Below are 16,874 nucleotides of genomic sequence, written 5' to 3'. Positions count from 1 at the left end.
GTTTTCATCGGTTATTTCACCCCTGAATCTCAACCGGGTGGCCCCACCCAGTAATTCCTGCTCTGTTTGTTCTACCAAGTCCAGAGGGATTCTTTTATCTCCCCCATCTTGCAGGTACTATTAAAAAAAATGTTTATTGATTTTAGAGAGAGAGAGAAAGAAACATCAATGTGAGAAGCATCAATTGGTTGCCTCCCATATGTGTCCTGACCAGGAATCGAACCCGCAACCTAGGTATGTGCCCTGACCAGGAATTGAACTCTCAGGTTTTTGGTATATGAGATGATGCTCCAACCAACTGAGTCACACCAGCCAGGGCTCATCTTGCAGACACTATTTGAAGTCTATCTTCCCTACCAATCTTGCCTGACCACTCAGCACATGGTTTTCCTTAGTACTCTAGTACCCTGGGTCCCCCTTACTAATTTCACTATTAATGAAATATTTCTTGGAATCGATAGTTCACTTTTTGTTCAGGTATTCCCTGCTTCCCCTAACAAAATTGAGGAGGGCGATTAAACTTTTGTTCACCTGTAGGATCATTCTAATATGCTTTGTTACTTGGGTGATATGTAATTGGAGCAGATTTCTTGAGTACATTTTCTTTCTTTAAATCCCATTTTTCCCTCCTCCTATTTTCAGTCTCTTTTAGTGCTCCACCCTCAATTCTAGTGGGATGGGTGGCATTTTATCAGGGTTGATGAGAAGGAAACTTTTTTTTTAAACATTCTTACTTTCATTATGCAGTAATTTATAATCTTGAGAGAGGTGTCTACATTCTTTTGCTAGTTATACTCTTTCCCCCCATATTCTTTGTACATCATTAGAGTGGTATCTTGTTTTTATCTGGTACAGAATATTTTCTACTACATGATTGATTTCATACTCAGGTCTTAAATTTACAATCATCATCAGGCTACATTTAATTGTGCAATTATTTTTCTGTCTTTTATCATAATTCTCAGCAAACCTAAGGTCTAGGTAGTGGGGCTAAGATGCATTTTTCTGTCAACTCCTTTTTAAAAATAAACTTTTTGAGCCAATCTTATCATCTCCTTACTCTTGCTCTGTAGGGAGTATGTGGTTCAGCCATACAGGAAGGGGGCCTCCCAGTCTCCTCTTTGGGTTCTTCTTCTATACTGAGAGATGCTTTGAAAATCCCAGCCCTTACCTGATGCTAGGCTACACATGTGGACCTCGGCCTGTTCTATGAACAGTAGAATGGAGGAAATGTCTTGTTTCTGATGCCAGATGGGTGTGGTTCCAGGCAGGATCATGCCTCCAGTTCTCTCATTCCCAAAGTGGAGTTGATGAGCGTTGAATTTAAATAAGATGGTGTCTTAAAATATCAGCAAATCGTGAGCCATGTTCCTGGTCAAGTTACCCATCTCCCTTCAGATTTTGTGTGTGCATTTGTTTAGTTTCACTTGAGCATAGGAGGAACGGGTCTCCTATCACTGCTTCTAGAGTTAAGTAGGAAGTGTTTCAGTTTGAGAGTTAGTATAACCAAGTGACCAAAAGAAAAAAAGAAACATGTGGATCCCAGTGTCCTACCTTCCTCATGGAGTGTTGGGAAGTAAATGAAAAACAGAAATTACAAATTTTAGGCCCAGCGTCTGGCACTCAGTAGGTAAGAGTTGTTATTCAACACCATGCAAGGTTGATCTTGCCCACATGGTACCCCGATTTAGCATAGCGTAGGCACTCGGCATACTTCATCCCTGTGTGTGCACCAGTTTTTTTCATTTGTGTGTCAGTAGTTTAAACAAAACCTTGAAATAATCACGTGTATTGGTTCCCTGGTTTCCTTTCATAGCCTTCGAAAAGCAACAGGACCTTTCCGCCACCCCCTACAGGCACTGTTGACAAACATCACATACTTGCAAGGGCTTTATGCTTGACTTTCAGCATAGGTTGGATGATGTGGGACTTCTTATCTTGATAATGTCCTTAAAATAGCTGGGTTTTAGCAACCACTCAATGCTTTGACTTGGTATTTGAGGAATGTGACCTGGTGAGACTCAGGTGCTAATGAGTATCATCTATGTACATCCTCAAACAATAGCTGCAATTCTGGAAAGCTAGCACCTAATTCTTTTCTGCAAGAAGAGCCCCAAAGACAAAACTTTCAACAGAAAGAAATAGTGTAGCACAATAAAAATTATTTTGGAGTTAGGTTTGGCTTTCATGCTACAGTTTGGAGACTTAGGGCATTTTAATGAGGCTAAATCTCAGTTTCTACATTGGTAAAATGGGGATGAACAGTTGTAACATTTCCATAGAGTTCTTATGTTCATAAATGAGGGAATGCACATCAGGCAGTTAGTGCAGCAGCTGCAGTAGACTGGTAGCTGTTATTATTAATTGTTTAGCCTTTTTAAAAAGTCATACAAAACTTAGAGGCTAAAAATTATTTTTGCAAGTATGTTAGCATATTAACATTTGTTTCATATGAAAAGTTCAGTGGTTGATGTCTTGTTTAGTGCCATGCAGTGTATCATGTTGAACCATGGGGATGACAGCAAATAACAAAAATGTCAAGGTTTTCTAGTTGAACATGCTCATTTGACACTGATGAAACACAGTACTGTATTGTTTTGATGACTTAGCAGGATGAGAATTTGGGGCAAATTTTCTAAACTCTCCTTGCCTTATAAAGCACAAGAGAAAATAGAGTGAGGAGATGGTGAAAGATTCGTGGCCAAGACTTGTTAGAGGTTTGACTTGTCTTCTGTCACTGTGTGTGTGTGAGTGTGTGTGTGTGTACGCGAGGGGGAGGGAAAGAGAATGGAAGCGGGAGAGAGAGGGGCTCTGTGTTTGTGCAGATGTGTGACAGCGTGTGTGACAGTGTGTGTATGTGCATGTACATAAGACTGTGTGTGACAAAATGTGTGCGTGAGACTGTGTGAGTGTGAGCGTGCATGTGAAAGAGTGATTGAGAAAGAGAGGTTTGTGTGCGTAGCTATGTGTAATTACTGGTTGTTGTTTTGTTGTTGTTGTTGTTTTTTGGTAAACCTTTAGTGCTTGCTAATTTCCCCCCTTTATTGGATTCCAAGAAAAAATTTGGGGGAGAAGAAATACTTTCACTGCTGATGAAGAGAGCCCTTGGTACCTAGCCTTGTGCTAGGGTACAATATAAGGGGGAGTAAGTAGGAGTTTTATCACCAGAAGGTAGGTGTTTGATGACAATGAATGGTGTTAACATCATAGAAGTAAAGCGGGGCCCTGCTATTCTTTCTGGTGCTTTGATGCTATAGATCTTGGAGAGGGAACTTTTAGATATAAATTGTATAGAAGAGTTCTTGCAGAACTGGAGTAAATTGAATTCCTTTGACAACTATCTGCTCTTAGCTGGAATAAGTTGATGTAGGGCACTTTTCAAAAACATTCTAAAAAGCGACGTGCAAAACATAGTTGTGATTTTAAAAATAGTTAACATTTCTAAATGTTAAATCAATAAAGCATGAATTATTGCTTTACTAATTACACCAATTTTTAAAACAATTAATTTGAAATCCAAGTATAAGAAAAATAGATTCAGACTTAACTGATTTGGATTTCTTTTTTTTTTCTTCTCTTTCACTAAAGGCCAACAGGATGGTTAGTCATTAAGAGTGATAATTTCTTCTAATTTAATGCTGTGTAAAAATGCTCATTTAGCTTAATTAGTTTATTCTTCTTTGGGACTTGTATTGTAACGTAGATGTGATTAGTAAAGACTAAAGCAGTGAGATTTTTCTGGCTGATGTTTATAGGTAAGAGCTGATGATGAGAAGAAGGCATTTAATTAATTAACTAATTAATTAATTTTTAAAATCCTCACCTGAGGACATGCTTCTGTATTTTAGAGAGGGGAAGGGAGGGAGAAAGAGAGGAAGAGAAACATCGATGTGGGAGAGAACCATCTATTGGTTGCCTTTTGTTCATACCCTGATGGGGATCAAACCTGCAACGCATGCATGTGCTCTGACCAGGAATCAAATCTGGGACCTTCCAGTTTGTGGGATGATGCCTGACCCACTGAGTCACACCAGCCAGGGCAAGAAGAAGACATTTAAATGTTAAAATTCATATATGTCTATTTGATTTTCTTTTCTAGCTTGTTCGTTTTGGTTTAAGTAACCAGCTCGTGGTGGCTTTCAAGGAAGAAAACACTGTTGCTTTTAAGTACTTGTTTTTGAAAGGATATTCTGGCACAGATGAAGATAACTACAGTTGCAGTGTATATACGCAAGAGGATGCCTATGAGAGCATATTTTATGCTATTAATCAGGCAAGTTTTTGTTGTGAATGACCTATATTTGATGAATATATTGATACTTGATCTTGTTTCCTTAGCCAAAAAAGAAAAGTATGCATATATTAAAATATTCTAATTAAAACTTGCGTAGTCTGCCAAGAAATGTTTATCGCCGTTTCTTAAGCTACATTTCCACACAATAGATTTTGTGTATTTAAAACTTTTCATTAATATTTACATTTTTGTTTATCCCTTCACACTCACTACTTTTGGGAGATTACCCCAGATCAAGTGGCCAAGAGCAGATTTATAATCTCAGAAGGTTTGATGGATGAGATACCAAATCTGAGATTCTAGGGTCTCAGGTCTGATGTCTTAGCATAAATGAGCCTAGCTGAATCTTAAGAACATGGAGTAGGGTGTGATATAGTTGTGTCCAGGCAGGTATTGACAAACCAGATTGGTAGGCCTGAAGAAAGCATTTAGGGGAGAGAGATGGTGATTCTTATTCTTTCTGTATTTTTCATTCATTCATCCATTTAATAAATATTTGGGTATGCAGTATGTGCCAGGTACTTTTCTAGACATTTGGAATACAGTATGAATAGAAGACTTGTAGAACTTAATTCTAGAGGGGAGAGCCAGACAAATGAAAAGAAGTGAAATGTACAGAATTAAATGCTGGCTTTCTGAAAACACTACCAAAAAAAAATACATTGATAATAAAAACTGAGCTTATTGCTTATAGCAGTAGGGGAGGTGCTGTCTTGACCATTCTCAGTCGTGCCTTGGGTGAAAGGGGCCAAGTCCAGACATAGATGTTGAAGTCTGATTTAAGGAGCAGGGTTTGTCTTTCAATGGGTAGGAGCGTGATGGGTAAAGATGATGATATAGCAGCTTAGTGTTGGTGACATAGCCAGGTGAGCGTTGGGGGATGGCTTCAAAGAATCTCAGGGTTATTAGGCTAAATCTTCAAATCGACTGTTTAAGTGATTTTTTTGGATATTCCTGAAATAAGCAATATAGTTATTTGCAACTTTCATGTTTCTGGGCAGATGTCTCCTGGAATAACAAAGTCATATTAATGAAGGGGCCAGTAAAGTCCCGTTAGTGCAGATGGGCGAATGGTGAAGTTGCGCTAACGTCAGCGTTAACATAAGCTGTGGGGTGCAGAGGGTCGGGGCCAGCAGTGGTATGTCAGAGCGCGGTAACGGCCATGCGGTAAAGCAGGGAGGAGATCCGAGGGTGGTGCCTGAGCGCTGGCGACGGACTTTGCAATTTTCATTGCACAGTAAGGGAAGGCCTCATGACCTGGAGCAGGGACCCTAGCAGATGGAAAACCTGGAGTTCTAGGCAGAGAGAACAGCTAAGGCCACAGGCTGGAGGGTGTCTGGGGAGCTCTGGGAACCGCCTGGAGGCCAGTGTGGCAGTGTGGCCGCAGGAGGTGGAGGCGGAACCAAGGCTCTGAAGCCTGCTGTGCGGTGGGAGAGGTAGGCGGCACCTGAGCTCTGGCTCTGAGTGAGGTGGGAGGGCGGTCAGCACGTCCACTTTAGTTTTGAATTCTGTGAGGCCGTGTGTTTCTGCCCAACCCAAGTGGGATTTACATTGGGGAGTTCTATTGGGTGATACGACACAAATAATAAAAAATAGCTAAAATGCGTTTCATATGCCGTAACTTCTGGTGAAGCTCTTGGAAGCTCATAAGTGTTTTTATTTAACTATTTTTTATAGTATCATCGTCTAAAGAACATATCCCTGGGGACCCTAAGTTATGGAGCAAATGAAGAAAACAGAATTGGTTTAAAAGTCTGTAAGCAATATTATAAGAAAGGGACCATGTTCCCTTCTAATGAGACCCTGAATATTGACAGCAACATTGAAACAGGTAATGGATCATTTTATTATATGCATTTTTCATTGTCTGTGGTAAGAACAAAAATGCCCTCATGTGCTGGCAAATGGGACAACTTTAACTTTGCTTTTGTGACTGCTAACCTATTTGAAGCTGTCGCTTTAACATTCGCCTACAAACTGTCTGGCTGAGGAAATTGCAGGTCTATGGTAAGAGGACCCGGAAATTCGTGGGTCTCTTAGGTGCCACTCAAGGTTGTTCGTTTTGGGGTAAATGCCCAGGTGTTTCCTGTTTATTTTGCTTTGTCCCTCTGTTACAGGGCCAGCTGTAGTGTGTGGGTTCTTGACTTTGTGTAGGAAGGATTTCACAACACAAGTCCAGGTGACTATGAGGATAGATTTATCAAAGCTGGAGACAGTGAAACAAGGAAAGGCTTAGCATAGAAAAAGCATAGGAGAGCCTAGGCTGGGCTGCCTTAGCTCACTGGGAAGCAGAGAAAAGGGGGCCTTGGGGACAGGTTCAGGGGATCAGCCCCGGGACAAGATGCTGGAAGCCCCTCACCCTGGAGTTTAGAAGACGGTGCCTGTGAAGAAGGAAGTCAGGGGTAAAAAGGAAGGAAAGGAAATTCATGGGCTGCTCCCCAGAGGGAGAGCACACATGCCCTGCGTCTTTTGTCTTGAGGCCTTTATCTCTCTCTTGCAGGCAGAAATCTTAGCGGAGGTCTCAGGAGAGGGTTTCAGCAGAATAGCCGTCAGTTCTCCAGGTGCCCTCCTCAGGGTCATGGTCTCCACTGACCGGTCAGTGACAGGGCAGGGGGTCTTTAGTCACTGAAGTTTGTTCTGGCGCCTACATGTTATCTCCAGGGAGGAAAGGCCAGGGAAGGAGAGATTACCCTGGGGCTGAGGTCCTTATTTTTCCAGTTTTGCCCCCTGCCAAGCACTCATGGCCTCCCCCTACCCCCGGCCCCCATGACTGTCCGCACCTGGCTGTAAATTGCTCCTCCGCTGTGTCCAGCCATCTGTCTCAGTTTCCCCATTCCACTCGCCGAGAAATTTTCCTAGCTTCTTGCTATCCTGTCTCACCTCCTCCATGAGACGACAATTAGGTTTTTTTGCCATTCTGTTAAGAATTTAAAAGAAGGCCTTGTTAACGCAAAGTGTTAGACTTAAGGCTGTGGGAGTTTGGTCATTCATTCAGCAAACATCTGGTATACACCTACTGTGCCCAAGGCACTTGTTGCTTATGTAGGCTCGTCCTGTGTAACCATCAGCCAACCACAGACTGCATGTACCTCAGTGGTCTCGTAAGATTATAATGGAGCTGAAAAATTTCCTATTGCCTAGTGACATCATGATGCAGTACATTACACAAATACCATTATGTTACAATTACCTACAATATTCAGTACAGTAACATGACACCGCTTTGTAGCCTAGGAACTGGGGTGACAAATTGTCACCCCAAAATATGTCTATTTGGCAGAAGGATTATTTTAGGCTGGTTAATGGAAGAAACAGTAAACATGGAAGAAGCTCTGAAAACCAAGTAGAAGTTACCCTTTGTAAAAGATATTTACATTTGTAAGCGACATCTCCATTTGTAAGCGTGTCTCCCTAGCTGTGCCTGTAAGAGGGGGATGACCACATCTCTAGAGACTCCTATCAGTGCAGAAGACAAAGATTTAAATCTGCTTAACAACCTTACTTTTGTTTACCGTGCTTTCCCCGGTAACTTCCCATAACTGGCTCTCCCCACTCCAACATCTTCTTTTGTCTTCAGCTGAAGATGGTATTTAGTGTGGTGGTTTCAGTTTTCTTGGGTGTCTGTACACAGCAGGTATATATGTTATTAAACTTTTGTTTGTTTTTCTTTTGTTAATCTGTCTCTTATTACAGGGATGCCTCAGCCAAGAACTTGGAAGGGTAGAGGGAAAATTATATTCCTCTCCTACAGAGCAGTGAGCTGCACCATATAGCCTATATGTGGTAGGCTGTACCATCTAGGTGTGCATAAGAGCATTCTATGATGTTCTCACAATGATGAAATCACCTAATGCATTTCTCAGAACATAACCCTGTGGTAATCTGTGCATGACTGTACTGGGGTTGGAAAGATTAATCAGTCACAGCTTCTCAAGGAGATAACAGTGTAGGAGTAGAGATCCTAGTAGCAGTTTAAATGTGGAGGAGTTTTATTCAAATGAGAGCATCACACCATTCATTTGATCATAGGAAACTATGATCTGATTTTAAGGTGTCTTGACAATACAACAGGCCACTTAGCAGAAGCTGTTTTAGTTCATGAATTTGCATTATCTTTCCTATTAAGAGAATGATCCTTCAGTGGGCTAAATGCAGAGATCTACCTGCAAGCCTGCTCTCTCTGCAGGTCAATATTTAGTTACGTGTCTGTGCAGCCTGAGTTAAGGGTTTCCTTTAATTCATGCTGTGGACCTATCTCTCTAGTCCTTTCTTTAAATCTATGGCTTTACAGTTCAGCTTTACTTGGGGGACTGTTATAAATCCTGTTTAAAATTTTTTTTTAAACATTTAAATAGCAATTATTCTAATATAGTGTTTCATTTTCTGTAAGATGGATTTTAAATTTCTTATGTCTCCCATCTTAGCTTGAGGCATTATGACCATTTCATTATTCTTCCAGCTTTTTAAAAAAACAAAGGTAGTCAACCCTCCATTTGTCTCTAAAAGGGTTGCTATTTCATTTACTACAGTATTCCGTTCTGTTCATTTGAGTGATGAGTCTGCTACTCTAATACTAGTTTGTTCTGTCTCAGGTTTGATGTTTTACTTAGAGCTTTCGCCTCCTTTTAAAAAGTCTCAGTTCTTAGGCTTTGCTACCACCAGGTTCTTGGTGTCCTCATTAGCAATGACTGTAGCATAAGGTCAGCCAGACTTTAGAGAGTTCTGAATGTGTATTTGATAAATGTACCTCAATAATTACAATTACAAAACTTGACTAACCAAATAGGCTTTTTAAGGCCTAGTTTACATGTATTGTAAAATCAACTAACAAATGCTGTCATATTTCTCTAAATCTAAGATGCCATCAATTTTTTTAAAAGACTATTCTGTGTTAGAGCTGTTTAAAAGTGAAAAAATAAACACCTTATAATAAATAAAATACAAGAGAAAAAGACCCAGGACAGTATTTAGCACATAGATTTTGAATATGTTACTTCTTTCAGAATAGAGTGATTTTAATTTAATTTGGTTTAATTTAAGTGTTTTTTGGTTTTTTTCTTTTACTTCATCTTAGAATAAGAATATTAGAGGTAGAAGGACCTTAAATATCATCAGTTTGGCCTTCATTTTGCATTGAGGAAGATGGTGCTCAGTCAGGCGAGGCGACTGAGTCAAGGTCACTGTAATGATTTAGTGACGGTAGGTCTTTGCTACTCCACGCCCAGTAACCTGAGCATTGCCTGGTTGCTTGTGAAAAACACAGAATTTCAGGTGCCACCCTAGAGCTGTTGAATCCAGATTTTCATCTTAACAAGATTCCTAAATGATTCTTATGTGTGTTAAACTTTGGAAGCACTGGTTGACCACTCTCCAGCTGAGGATCTTTGACTTCGCATATACCTCCCCTTTACTGACTTCACCCGCGTCCATCGCCACCTGCCTTCAGTGCCTCGTGCATCCAGCTTAGACCCCTCTGTCCATCAGGGTCACTCCCTTACAAAGCTGTTGTCTCCCCCTTCATTTGGGCCTTCTCATCCATCTCGAGGCTCTTCCATCCACCCCTGTGCCTACAGGCCCCGGCAGCTGATGCTGCCTGGAGAAGCTTGCCAGAGCAGAACTGCTCATCCCGCTGCCACATCTTCAGAGATCCTGGCATAGCTTCCCTAGTATCACCAAACAAACAAACAAACAAACAAACTACAGAGGTGAAGCCACACAGGTCCTGAGAAGTCAGGCTGCCCCTTTCCTGTCACCCAAATTTACATTTCTGAGCTGAATTCCCCAAGCTCTGAATTCATGTAGTCCATTGGCTATTTGACCACCCCACTGTGGCTCTAATAGAGATTTCAAACATGTTCTGTCCAAAGCACAACATTTCAAATTTCCCCCATTCCCTACCCCTGGTCCAACATGTATCTTGGTCCTCCCCATTTCAGAAAACAGTATCAATATTTTCATGTCATGCTATAATACCGCGGTTGCTCAAGCCCCAGACTTGACCTTCATTTCCACTGTCATTGCTATAGTCCAAGCCAGCATCATCTCTTGTTTAGACTATTCTCCCTGTTTCAAGTCTTACCTCTTCTATCCCCTGCCCTGACCCACAATGAGCAGAAAGATATTATGTAAATTGGGACATATCACTTCCTGGTTTAAATAACATGAGTGGCTTCCTATCTCATTTGGAATAAAAGTTACAAGTTCCTACAGGAGCTGGCCACCCACCTGCCTCTCCAAAGCCCCTCATACCTGTCCCCATTTCCCTGTCCTAACATCCTTGTTTTGTTGAATAAGCCAAGCTCTTTCTTGCCTGGGAAACTTAGTTCTTGCTTTTGTTCTACCCAGAGCACTTGCCCTGGAATTATACACGGCTGTTTCTCTTCCCTCCCACAGTTGTCCATTTAAATGTCACCAGCACCTCAGACCCTTCCTCAGCCACTTCTCCCAAGGTAGGGCCACTCCACCCAGTTATTCTCCATTTCTTCACGCTGTCTTCGCAGTTCTCACAGTGTGAAATCATCTTGTGTGTACGTTTCACTGTTGGTTTATCTTCTCCACTAGAATGTGAGCTCCATGCAGAAGTTGTCTGTCTCATTCATTGTTTTACCTTCAGTGCTTAGCACAATGGCTGACCCATAAAGGCTTTCAGCAAACGTTTATTGAGTAAATGAATGATTTGGGCAGGGAACGTGGGTCTTTTCTTGTTCTTTTGAAATAGGTACTCACTGGTCAGCCTCATCGGTCTACTGGTGAAGAGCTCAGGCTCAGGAACTGAGCACATGGAGATTTAAATGCTGGTTTGCCTCCAGCTAGCTGTGTGCCCTTGAGGAAGTCTCTTGGCCTCTCTGTTTTTTAGTTTGTCTGTCTGTAAAATTGCGGCAATAGTATCTATCTTACAAGGTTGCTTTGGGGATTAAACAGGATGATACATTAAATGAGAGAACATGTAAATCCCCTAGCACAGTGCCTGATATATTTTTGCTGTTTTCATCATCATCAGTCTTTTCCTGTAGAGATCAAAGTTTCTTTTGATTAACTGCCCTCACCATATTAATCAAGATCCAATCAGGAAAACCAATATTACGTTGTTTCTTGACATTAATAGTCTATTTGCCAAACACAGGGAGGCACCTCCAACCCTGACACCTGCTTTTCTTAAATCTTGTGCCTGTTGAGTTGTCCATTCAGCTCATGTCCTTGTCTTTGGCCCAGGAAAACTAATTTTTCACAAAATGTAAGTGTGTCCTATATATTGGGACTTATTTTGGGTGTCGGCTACATGCCAGGCAATGAGTTAACCACCCAACACAGTATGCTCTTGCTTGCAAAGTTCTTAACCACTAGTGGAAGTGATAAATAAGCAAATGAAGAACTGCAGCTGTGGAAGAAGAATCTTTAAGAATTAGCCACTGAGACTACCAAGATTCTGGAGCACCCGCTGAGAGCCAGGCAGGCCCTGGTGTTCGCATGAGGACAAAGGCCGCCGCAGCCTGAGTAAGAGGCAGGGAGGCTGACTGCACAGCAGTTCTGTCCGTGAGGGTCCCGTGACCCCGAAAGGTGTTTGCCAGCATTAGACCTCCTCGGCTTCCTGCCAGGGTGTGGGGCTGCGCAATAATGAGACGAATTTTTATGTGAGGCTCTGGGAATCACTCTTTTATCGTTCAGAGGTTATCATTTGTTTTTATTTGAATACAACCTAAGTTTCTTTCCTTTCTCTTTATTTTTTTATTTTGAAAAAGTTTCAGACAACACAGAAAAGTTGCAAAATAACACAAAGATTTCCTTGTATACTGTCATCTAGACTTCCCAGATGGTAACATTTTACCACATTGGCTTTATCATTCTTCCTATGTTTAAATGTTCCTCCTGCAATGTATGAGAATAAGAGGCTGACATGTTGTCACCTTACCTGTAAATACTCCTGTGCATTTCCCAAGAACAGTCTCCCACATCACCACTGCGCAGTGCTCAGAAGTGCGAATAAACAAACGTTGGTACAATACTGTAATCTAAAAACCCTGTTCACATTTCATCAATTGTCCTAATACTCTCTATAACAAAAGAAAACTTCCCCCCACCTCTGCCCCAACCTCCTCAGTCCAGGATCACATATTGTTGCGCCTCTTTAGTCTCCTTTAATGTTGAGCAAAATTGTTCCTTGGTTTATTGTTGGGGTTTTTTTGTTTGTTTGTTTTTACTTTTATGACCTTGACATTTTTAAAGAGTAAAATGTCCCTTACTTTGAGTTTTTCTGTTTCTTTATGACTAGATTGGGGTGCATTTTGATGGGAATTCCACACAAGCAGTCCCTTATTTCAGGAGGCATATGATGTCTCTTTATCTCAGTACTGGTGATGTTACCTGTGACCACTTGGGCAGGGTGCTGCCGCGTGCCAGCTTCCCCACTGGGAAGTCACTGGCCTTCCTGTTGTAATTCATAAGTGTTTTGTGGGGAGACACTTGGGAAGCGTCCTGCCCTCATCACACTTCAGCCTACGGGTCTTCACATCTGATTCTTGCCTGAAACAATGTTGTTCTTCGTTGGCCTAGACTGTCTTCACTTAGATCTCCAGGCCTTCTCCAAGAACCCTCCAGACTGGAAGAACTCGTCATTCTTCAGGCTGGAATTTTATAGGTAAATAAGATTTTAAGCCTCATTTCCCAAGAGATAGGGAGGAGGAAAGGAGAGTAGATAGTAAGATTCTGACAACTTATACCTTGTATCATTTTTTATTCAGGCTCTTACAAGTTGAAATCTCCTTTCACCTCAAAGGCATTGACCTCCAGACGATTCTTTCCCGAGAGTTACCAGACTGTTACGTCTTTCAGAATATGGCAAGTGTCTGTTTTACTAAACCACTTTTTATCATTTTTCTCTCCTCCCCCTGTAGGCGTAGTGTGGAAAACACACCGGCCTATAGATGCGTTAAATGCAGTTGTGTTTTAAAACCATTTAATGACACAAGAGCATTGTTGATCCAGAGGCCATTACTTCTGAAAATGAACCAATCTCTTTGCAAATTTTTAAAAACTAAATTTCTGGGTTGAAAAGATAAGTTTTCAGAACTGACTTTGACGTTTTACTCTTCTAATACATTTTTAAAAGTTTATGATGAGTGTTTTAAGTGTCTATAATAGTTTTTCCCACTTTCAAAGGAAGGTCTTTGCAAATGTAAATGCTTTCAAACCTCCAGGCAGAAATGGCCCCCTTGATCTGAAGGCTGAATGCCATTCTGCAAAGGACTAGTTGTTGCTTTGTTTATTTTGGGAGGAAGCGTGTGCAGTAGAAGAGACTATTTACTTTGGCAGGGAGAGTAACTTGTCTCCTCACTTTCATGAAAATTCATTTCCTCCCTCCCTCCCTCCCTCCCTCTTTCCTTCCTTCCTTCCTTCCTTCCTTCCTTCCTTCCTTCCTTCCTTCCTTCCTTCCTTCCTTCCTTCCTTCCTTTCCTTCTTTCCTTCCTTCCTTCTTTCCCTCCTTTATGTTTATGGAAGAGCAAAAAGGGATGCTGAGCTGAAAGTTGTATGCAATTGTCTTGTCGTAACTCAGAAGAGTGCTTTATCTGACAGTCAGTAAATACTAATGAATCCCTGCTCTGCGCCAGACATTGCCATGCTCTGGAGGTACAGTGGAAGCTTACAGCTTGGTGGAAGAGATAGACAGAAAAGCAAGTGAACAAAGAAATAAAAGTGATTATTAATTCTGATTTGTGGTAAGAAAGAATGTCTCTGGCAGAGAAGAGCACAATTAACTGCCCTGAGTGACCTACATATTGCAAAATACATTGAAAAATTAAACAAAATTGACAGGGAAAGAAATGGAGAGCTGATCTATGATTAAATCCACAAACATTGGAGCATCTCTGAACACAAGCCACACTCTGTGTAATCCAAGAATATCACTATGACCAAGCCAGAGATTCAAGAATTCAACCCATAGGCCTTCTTTCTATACCTATGAGCTATGACTAAGCCTCCACTAACCCTGGCACTCAAGGCCTCATTTCCCCTCAGGGAAACATCTAAAATACTTCTCTCAAGGTCTAAGATACCCAGCATTTTTCACTCATAAATTTTAAGTGATGGAAATGTAATGTGGAAGATTGGGGGCATTTGGAAATCTTAAATTCAGCCTGCAGCCTTGAAATAATCTTTGGCATTTCTGAAAGCATTATGTGTGGCACTTGAGGCAAGCAGAAAAATAATCTCCAACCTACTAAAAACCTGGGATTTCTTACCCAAAGACCTAAATTGAAGCAGGTGCTTTTAAATTCCATTCAGTGTAATCAATGAGGTCACTGTTCTTTTGTCAAAGATTGGTGAATCTCATGTTTGTTCCTGGGACTAGTTGGCTGTTTTGCTTTGGGATTTCTCTGAATCTGCCTGTGGATTTTGTAGAACTTCATATATTCAGCCTTTGGACCATACTTTTTCATTAATAAAAGTGGCGAAGGATTCATGTGATGAGGATGTTTCATCGGTACAATTTTTAGATCAACATGCTGTTTGGATACCATTAAAATTTTAAGCAGAGTCAATCTAGTGAGTCATACTTTCTGCTCACTGTACATTTGTGTCTCTAGATTACCTTCGACAACAGAGCTCACAGTGGCAAAATCAAAATCTATTTTGACAGTGATGCTAACATTGAAGAATGTAAAGGCTTGAACATATCTGGATCTCGTAAGTATATTATATGCTTGCGCATTGTGGATTATATGGATGACTTTTTAGCATGTTATTTTAGGATTCAGGTGTTTAAATGGTTCATTTGGATGGTGATAGAAGAAAGGACTCCAGAAAGCCACATCTTGAGGATCTTCAAAAGCTTTGCATTTTTTTTCAGTTCAGCAAATATTGATTATACACCTTTTAGGAGAGTCCGCACGCCCACTGGTTTGGAGTACAGCTGTGGCAGCCAGAACTGCCTGGGCTTGGATCTTGGTTCTGTTTACTATGCCTGTGAACTTGGACAAATTAAGAACTCTTTCTCTATGTCATTATCTTTCTCTTCAAAATGAGAGCAATAATAGTACTTACCTTCCAGGATGTTGTATATCAAATGAGTTAAAATGTAAAGCAAAGCACTGAGAACAAGAGCTGGCACATAGCCTTGGTCAGTTGGTTGGAACATCGTACACCAACAGGTTGTGGATGTGATTCCCGGTCAGGGAACATATGGGAGGCAACTGATCTACATTTTTCTCTCACACCCCTCGCTCTCTTTCCCCTCTTCCTCCTTCTCTCTAAAATCAATAGAAACAATAAAGTTGGCATGTAGTAATTGCTAGGCATTCTGGGGAAAAAAGAAAACACCTTAGTGAGGGCATTAGACATGCTTATAAAATCTCTAATGTGTTATGGATAGCAACGAATGGTAGGGATACGAAAGGCATGAGGGTAAAGAAAACCAAAGTTAATTTAGACTGGGGAAGAGTGAGAAATAAAATGTAGCAATGGTTCTTGGAGAAGGTGTGCTTTGATCTGAGCCTTTGACAATGGAGAGAGATCAAGGACTTCAGAGCCCAGAGAACAGCTTGTACAAATACCAGATCACTTACTCAGTCATGACTCAGAAAACACCTCTAGATCCACAGTTGAAACTGGGCTACATAGAGCCTGTTCTGCCTGAGGGTTTGGGATGATGTTTTGATGGATGGTCAGTATTTTTTAACTGCAAGTTTTGTTTAACTGAATTTGCTTTTGACCAGATTATCAGAATAAAATTAAATGTGAAACTGGGTTACATAGAGCCTGTTCTGCCTGAGGGTTTGGGATGATGTTTTGATGGATGGTCAGTATTTTTTAATTGTAAGTTTTGTTTAACTGAATTTGCTTTTGACCAGATTATCAGAATAAAATTAAATGTAAAATATCCGGTGTTCCTAACTATGTTAGATTAGTTTAAAACTAGATTCAATTTGTAGCCTGTTGCTTCAGTTATATGCCTGGATGATTTTCAAGTTTTGGTTTCGAAGTTCCAGTAGCTGACTTAAACCTCTGATTAGAATATACAGTTTTAGTTTCTGTTAAAAACTGGTTACTGTTCCTCAGCAGACGCACTCTTCCACAAAAATGCACAGATCAGATGCATATTTTCCAAGTCCAAGTATGGGTTGCAGCTATTTTAAGTAAAAGAAGCTAACCTTTGTCATATATGAAATATGGTTTGAAGGTAATCATTATGATCAAAAGAGTCAAACATATTGGCAGAACATGGTTTCCTTCCTCCCCATAGGACTCCTATATTCAGAAGAAAGGAGGTCTGAACTTTAGCTTCTTGTCTGGAAAGCTCTTTATCTGTCCTCCAATTCTAAACAATAGCTTTGCTGGGTAGAGTAATCTTGGTTGTAGGTCCTTGCTTTTCATTACTTTGAATGTTTTTTGCCTGTTCCTTCTGGCCTGCAAAGTTTCTGTTGAGAAATTAGCTGACAGTCTTAGGGGAGCTCTCTTGTAGGAAACTAACTGCTTTTCTCTTACTGCTTTAAGATTGATTCTCTCTTTACCTTGGCTGGTGAGGTGGCTGAGTTGGTTAGAGCATACACCGAAAGTTTGCAGGTTCAGTCCCCAGATAGTGAAC

At 40.9% G+C, this 16,874-nt stretch overlaps 1 protein-coding gene across 1 annotated transcript in view; it reads left to right on the top strand.

Moving 5' to 3' along the window:
• Positions 1–16,874, top strand: part of MCOLN2 (mucolipin TRP cation channel 2) — a 52,956-nt gene that overhangs the window by 16,376 nt on the left and 19,706 nt on the right. Inside the window, exons 3-7 of the mRNA XM_054566832.1 lie at positions 4,100–4,273; positions 5,972–6,125; positions 12,845–12,929; positions 13,033–13,129; positions 14,878–14,977. Of these exons, the coding sequence (XP_054422807.1) occupies positions 4,100–4,273; positions 5,972–6,125; positions 12,845–12,929; positions 13,033–13,129; positions 14,878–14,977 (610 nt within the window). The remainder of the gene's footprint in view (positions 1–4,099; positions 4,274–5,971; positions 6,126–12,844; positions 12,930–13,032; positions 13,130–14,877; positions 14,978–16,874) is intronic.

This window comes from Pteronotus mesoamericanus, unplaced genomic scaffold, assembly GCF_021234165.1.
Source record: "Pteronotus mesoamericanus isolate MK-2021 breed Mesoamerican mustached bat unplaced genomic scaffold, CSHL_Meso_final contig_181, whole genome shotgun sequence".
NCBI lineage: Eukaryota > Metazoa > Chordata > Mammalia > Chiroptera > Mormoopidae > Pteronotus > Pteronotus mesoamericanus.
Note: the sequence above shows the minus strand (reverse complement) of the source record. Positions and strands in the feature narration are given on the sequence as shown.